Raw genomic sequence first — 7,460 nt, 5'->3', positions numbered from 1 at the left:
GTTTTTTTCTTCAAAAGTCATGTTACTGAATACTTTCATTGGATTCATTTAAACAATAGAATAGCAGATATTTAAATTATGTGGTAAACTGTGTTATACATATGATAGGAAATATTGTATGCAGTGTGTTGAATCATTAAACTTTCTGGAAAGCAATCTATTTTGCCTTAATTTATAACTAGGTATATGAATGAATTTGTTTTAGTGTTAAACTAAGCAAATTGAAGTAAAATATTTTTAAGAGTTCTAGAAGAAATGTTGGGAGAACACTTTGCTGAAATTTAGAAGTAAGGCTTTATTGTATCTTAAGTCTGAACAATACTTATGGAAAACAAAGTATGAAATTTAAGAGGATACCCTCAATTAGATCTTATTTAAAAGCAAATGATTTTTTTTTTTTTTTAAGAAATTGCATATTCCAGATACAGGCAATTGCCAAAATGCAGTAGTCCTCCCTTTCTTGTCTTATCTGAGGTTTCACTTTCCATAGTTTTAGTTGCCCAGTCAACCATGGTCCAAAAATGGAAAATTCTAGAAATAAAGTCATAAGTTTTAAATTGTGTGCCCTTCTGAGTAGTGTGATGAAATCTTGCAATCCTATTCTGAAACGAATCATCCCTTATCCAGTATTTGCTGTCCGTTAGTCACTTAGTAGCCATCTCTGACTCAGCGCTTGTGTTCAAGTAATGGCCCCAAAGCATGAGAATAGTGATGCTGGTAATTTGGATATTCTCTTACTGTACCTAATTGATAAATAAAACTGCCATATTTAAAATGGATAACCAATAAGGACCTACTCTATAGCACAGGGAACTCTGCTCGATCTTATGTGGCAGCCTGGATAGGAGGGGAGTTTGAGGAAGAATGATACATGTATATGAATGGCTGAGTCCCTTCACTATACACCTGAAACTATCACAACATTGCTAAGTGGCTATACCCCAATGCAAAATAAAAAGTTGAAAAAAAACCGTGTAGGGAAAAATATGGTATTTGTAGGGTTTGGTACTATCTGCAGTTTCAGGCATCCACGGGGAGTTTGGGACCCTCATGGATAAGGAGGGACTGTTGTGCTTAGAACTAACTCAGTATTCATAATCATCAAGTCCTCATTTTACAGATGGGAAAATAGAGGAAATTTTAAGTAAATATCTGACCCATACAGCAAATTAGAGCCCAAACCAGCACCCAGTTCCCCTTAATTTTTTTTTTTTTGTTTGTTTTGTTTTTGTTTTAAACTTCAGTATATGTTTGGAATTTCCATAACCAAAAGTAGAATACTGTAATTACCCCTCTTCCTACGCTCTCGGCCCTCACTGCCCATACCCATCATCCAACTTTGGCAGTTGTCAAGAGCACGTGGTAAATGTCATTTCTTCTTCATCCCATTCACTCACCTTCTGGAATCCCTCTGCCCCTTGGATTACACTGAAGCTAATCCTAGACAATTTGTTTCATCTGCAAATGTTTTAATATGTCCAGGGCTACATTTTTTTAAGAGGTATAATGTCTTAGGACTCACTGGTAATAATGTTACTTTTGTAACAGATTTTTCAAGCAAAGGTCTCTCTTTTCACTTATACAAGATTACAATGCCAACCAAAAAAAAAAAAAACACACAAATTATCCTCAATATTCCATGAAAGTGAAAATAAATATATAAATACATGAGTAGTAAGGAGAGAAGCAACTAAGTCAACATCCTGAAACGAGGGAGAGGCCTTCTTTTGACCTTATTTATACATCTTATATAATTCTACCAAACTTGATTATGGTTTCTCAGTCCCAGTAATGAAAAGGTGCTGTAAGAAACGAGATCATAGGATTTGATTATGTTCAAGCACCAACACTAGTGGCTCTTTGCCTCATAGTTCCAGAGTTGTTACAACATAATGCAATACGGTCATGTATTGGATGATTCTGAGGCATCCAGGAAAGGGCATAATTTGTTTAAAACATTTTAGATTCCCATAGTAAGAGGTTACAGTGGGAGAGTTTTGGAGCTTATATGACACAAGTTACCATTTACCATTTTCTCTTATCTGATCCTGTGCTAGAAGTTTTGAGAATAAGATGATATAACTGGGAAACCGATTACAGAATTTCCCTGTTTTACAGAGGAGTGAGTAAGGCCTTGGAAAGGCCAAACAGCTTATTTAGGTGATGTTGTGTGTGAGTTGCTCAGTCATGGCTGACTCTGTGTGACCCCACAGACTAGACCACCAGGCTCCTCTGTCCTGGGATTTCCCAGGCAAGAATATGGGAGTGGGTGGCCATTTCCTTCCCCAGGGAAACTTACTGAGGGAAACCTAGCAAATAAGAGAAAAACCATGGATTCAAATCCAGGTCCTTTCATACTGAAACTTGCTTTCCTACTATGCTTCAGTAATATGGGGTGATGTTTGTTGGGAACAGCTTCTCAAGTTTACTCCCTTATGAAGCTCTAAAGTGACCCAGGGTGATACTGTTTTGCATCAATTATTAATTCTAAAGATCCTCACCTAAAAGCTTTTAACCAGACATGACACTATTGAATAATTAGGTAAGAGAATGAAAACTCAAGCCATTTTTATTCCTCCATCAATTTCATCACATTTAAATTGCTCCAGTTTTCTTCCATTTTCATTATTTTTACTGAAAATTTTAACAAAGTTTACGTTCCATTTAAAGAGTTTTAACCATGTCAGACTTTATTTTTCTGGGCTCCAAAATCACTGCAGATGGTGATTGCAGCCATGAAATTAAAAGACGCTTACTCCTTGGAAGAAAAGTTATGACCAACCTAGATAGCATATTCAAAAGCAGAGACATTACTTTGCTGACTAAGGTCCGTCTAGTCAAGGCTATGGTTTTTCCTATGGTCATGTATGGATGTGAGAGTTGGACTGTGAAGAAGGCTGCGCGCCGAAGAATTGATGCTTTTGAACTGTGGTGTTAGAGAAGACTCTTGAGAGTCCCTTGGACTGCAAGGAGATCCAACCAAATCCATTCTGAAGGAGATCAGCCCTGGGATTTCTTTGGAAGGAATGATGCTAAAGCTGAAACTCCAGTACTTTGGTCACCTCATGCGAAGAGTTGACTTATTGGAAAAGACTCTGCTGCTGGGAGGGATTGTGGGCAGGAGGAGAAGGGAACGACAGAGGATAAGATGGCTGGATGGCATCACCGACTCGATCCACGTGAGTCTGACTGAACTCTGGGAGTTGGTGATGGACAGGGAGGCCTGGCGTGCTGCGATTCATGGGGTCGCAAAGAGTTGGACACGACTGAGCGACTGAACTGAACTGAATCGTGTCGTATTTTATTAACTATAAATCGCCCTTGGTTACTATTATTTCTACTGTATATAATTCTTTGGTGTCAAGTTTTGCAGATCTAAATGTCATCGAAGATTTTGTATCACTCCTTGGTCAACGACAAATCTTGTGTGCTGCTTTAGCCACTGTCTGTTTTCATTGTGTGATGTTTCTACTAACAATATGCATTATGAGCTGGACAAAGCCCGTTTATTAGCATGAATAAAGCAACTAGCTTTAGTGTCTATTATCTCTCCCTTACTACCTTCATCCCCACCGTCAATCCCTGAGAGGAGAGTGCTCCTTTCTAAGTCCCACAAATTTTTTTCATTCCTCATAGTATACATATCACGTGATATTTTAATGGTATGACTCTTCACTAGGAAAGGGTGAGGATTACAGGGCTTTTATTTTTTATATCTCCAGTGATTAGTACAGACCCCAGTACACTAGATGCTTCAGAGAGGCCCTGTTTAAGTAAGGGCTTATACATATATATGTTTATATATATTCACCTGAATAAGCAAGTTCCTGTAAGATGCCAGGAAGACGAGGTGATGCTAGGCAGACGAGGTACTACCAAAAACAATGAAAAATCGTACCAGAAGTGTATCTTTAGATACACTTGTAAACTTGGATACCAAGTTTGCCCCCCGCCCCCGACCTTTTCCTAAAATACAGCCGTGTGTGGCCACGTGGTGAGAGAAATCGTGACTGATCCTTGTAACCCTGACCTTGTAATGATATGGGGGTAGTTTTGGCTTCTGCCTCTTTCCGCTTTAAAGAATCTGCCTTATTCAGTAACAGCACATTTTCTGTACCAAACGAACTACAGCAAACAACGGACGGGCCCTCATGGCTGTGAGCCGGGAGCGGGGACCTTGTCTGCGAGTGAGAGCCGAGCGCGAGGTTAATTCACAAGCACCAGCGCAGATCCAGGCTGGGAAAGAGGGAGGACACCCAAAAGACTGCCGGGAGCAGGAAGCCACGCTCGGCAGGTCCGGGCAAAGCCCTGGAGGCCTCCACGCGTCGCCATGGCAACGCGAAGTCCGCGCCCGCCCGGATTGGCCGCGCCGGCGCGCGCAAGGCCTGCTGGGAAAGCACGTCCCCGCCGCGGTTCCGCCGGTTTGAACTTGGCGGGCCTGATGTGGGCCGCAGGGCGGTGGGGGACTGCTTCTCCCCTTCTCGAACCCCGTTTCATGGCCGACTGCAGATCCGGGTCGCGGCCCTCCTCGGGCTTCTCTGTTCTCACGGCAGGCCCCCGGGGGCCGGGCCTGAAGGCGGTGGAGGTATGCTCGCTGTCGACACCGCTGAGCTGCAGCAATTCCACCCTGTCGCTGTTGTCTCCCCTCGGCCACCAGAGCTTCCCGTTTGACAACGACGATGGTGACGGGGAGGAGGAGGAGGATGTGGACGAAGATGCTTATAACTCAGAGGCCAAGGCGGAGAGCCTGAGAGGAGTGGAGTTACAGGGGTGCACCAGGTAAATCCGAGATACAGCCCCCTCAAGATTCCTTGGACCCCACTAAGTACCTTCGTCTGGCGACCAGATACCTTCCTGTCTTCCCTCTCAAAAGGTAGCGCGGGCACTTGCAGCCGCAGGTGCTGCCCCTTTTGGCCCAGAGTCTTGGGCCGGTTCTTAGTCATGACTACAGATTTTTCCATCGTTCTTAACCCCTTTTCCTGACACAAGAAGCGAGCACTAAACACACAAAATTGGTACAGTTTCAGACATTTTATGAACACTCAAAAGTCAGAGTGGGGACACCAGAACTTTTGTTCCAATCTTTAACACCCAAATGTGGTTTACTGCATCTTAGTAATACCTGTAGCGATTATGAAAAAAATCTGGTTGTCAGTGAAGTAGGTTGTAGTAAGTAGTATACCTTTTATGTCATAGATTAAAAGCTGAAGCTTTGAGGTTAGCAGTGACTTTAGCATTCAGAGACAATGTCAGGTCTGCTCTTAGCAGTTACTAAAAGTAGAAGCCATTGAATGCTAGAATCAAAGGGGTTATTAAAGTCATCTTAATTTATTTTTACAATTGTTCTTTCAGCAAACATTTAGTTTGTGCCATATGTGCTGAGTCGCTCAGTCGTCTCCCACTCTTTGTGACCCTATGGACTGTAGCCCACCAGGCTCCTCTACCCATGGGAATCTCAAGGCAAGAATCCTGGAGTGGGTTGCCATGCCCTCATCCAGGAGATCTTCCCAACCCAGGAAACGAACCCAGGTCTTCCTCATTGGGGGCAGATTCTTTAGTGTGTGAGACACCAGATAAGGGCCTATAGATAAGACAGGCATGGTCTCTACTCTCTTGGAATTAAAGCCTACGTCAAGCCATTCATTTTACAGATAACAAAACTGTGGCTCAGAAGATAGATTAAAAAGTCTAATTCAAAGGCTTCCACCTAGTCATTAGAGGAGCTGGGCCTAGTACCAAGGTATACTGATCATGTTTTCTCTTGCCTATGCTACATGCCTATTGTTGGGTATATAGAAATATAAGCAAAGGGCCTATCCCTGCAGGAATATCTTTTTCATAGAGAGGCTTGACGATGCAGGTGCATTTGGAGTTAGACTCATTATGTCAACTTCAGAAAGCATTTACAAGGTTCTGATTGTCAGGCTGCACAAGGCAGTATCAGTTCAGTTCAGTCGCTCAGTCGTGTCTGACTCTTTGTGACCCCATGAATCGCAGCACGCCAGGCCTCCCTGTCCATCACCAACTCCCGGAGTTTACCAAAACTCATGTCCGTCGAGTCAGTGATGCCATCCAGCCATCTCATCCTCTGTCGTCCCCTTCTCCTGCCTCCAATCCCTCCCAGCATCAGGGTCTTTTCCAGTGAGTCAGTTCTTCCCATCAGGTGGCCAAAGTATTGGAGTTTCAGCTTCAGCATCAGTCCTACCAATGAACACCCAGGACTGATCTCCTTTAGGATGAACTGGTTGGATCTCCTTGCAGACCAAAGGACTCTAAAGAGTTTTCTCCAACACCGCAGTTCAAAAGCATCAATTCTTCGACACTCAGCCTTCTTCACAGTCCAACTCTCACATCCATACATGACCACTGGAAAAACCATAGCTTTGACTGGACGGACCTCTGTTGGCAAAGTAATGTCTCTGCTTTTCAATATGCTATCTAGGTTGGTCATAACTTTTCTCCCAAGGAGTAAGTGTCTTTTAATTTCATGGCTGCAATCACCATCTGCAGTGATTTTGGACCCCCCCAAAATAAAGACTGACACTGTTTCCACCGTTTCCCTATCTATTTCCCATGAAGCGATGCGACCAGATGCCATGATCTTAGTTTAGTGACTGTTGAGCTTTAAGCCAACTTTTTCCACTCTCCTCTTCCACTTTCATCAAGAGGCTTTTTAGTTCCTCTTCACTTTCTATACAGGAGATCTAAGAAATACAGACCAGAGAACCCATGCTTTATGTGTAGGCAACCATTTAGCCTCTGTAGCTATAGGGCATGCATACCTGGGGTGAGTAAATTGAATATGAAGCCATATGAAGTGACTCACATACACAGTTATAACAGTGAGTCTCTTAAGAAGGAGCAGTAATAGTAAGTACATTAGTAGGAATGGATATCAGTAACAGTAAGCAAGCAAGCCACTTGTCCACACAGTTTGTAGCAACAAGAAACTGTTTCAAAGGAGTCCATTTTCATGTGGGCCTTTGTACAGATTCTTCAGGACTGAGTTGGTCCCAGTGGTGTTTAGGAGGATATTTATTATTTATTTGGCTGCCCTGGGTCTTTGTTGTGGCCCAAAGGATCTTTGATTTTAGGTGCAGCATGTGGGATCTAGTTCCCTGATCAGGGATTGAACCTGGGTCCCCTACATTGGGAGTACAGTTTTAGCCCCTGGACCATCAGGGAAGTCCTGGTCCCAGTGATTTTTTAAGCTTTTGGAAAATCCTGAGCTTAATCAGCAGGACTGCGCTATGTAGACAGTTGAGCAGCCCCGGGAATGATGGCTATCCAGAGGCCATCCACAGCTCTGCTGCTAAGACCTTGCTTTAGCTTCCAAGAGCCAAAGTCCTGACCAAATGGAGCTTACCATGGGAGGAGCTAGTTGTATTTATGTCAAACCTAGCCAGAGCCCAAATGAGCTGGTAACACCTCGAGGGTCTAGCTGCCTTCCTTATCGCAGT

The 7,460-nt window shown here is 43.2% G+C and overlaps 1 protein-coding gene across 1 annotated transcript in view; it reads left to right on the top strand.

Annotated features, from left to right (window-relative positions):
- Positions 1-4,432: 4,432 nt before the first annotated feature.
- The window catches only part of CCDC34 (coiled-coil domain containing 34), a 44,756-nt gene continuing 41,728 nt past the window's right edge, over positions 4,433-7,460 (top strand). The window contains exon 1 of the mRNA XM_068989219.1: positions 4,433-4,779. Coding sequence (XP_068845320.1) covers positions 4,442-4,779 — 338 coding nt within the window. The 5' untranslated portion in view covers positions 4,433-4,441. The remainder of the gene's footprint in view (positions 4,780-7,460) is intronic.

This window comes from Capricornis sumatraensis, chromosome 16 (assembly GCF_032405125.1).
Source record: "Capricornis sumatraensis isolate serow.1 chromosome 16, serow.2, whole genome shotgun sequence".
NCBI lineage: Eukaryota > Metazoa > Chordata > Mammalia > Artiodactyla > Bovidae > Capricornis > Capricornis sumatraensis.
The sequence above is the reverse complement of the archived record's forward strand: the minus strand, read 5'-3'. Positions and strand labels throughout refer to the sequence as shown.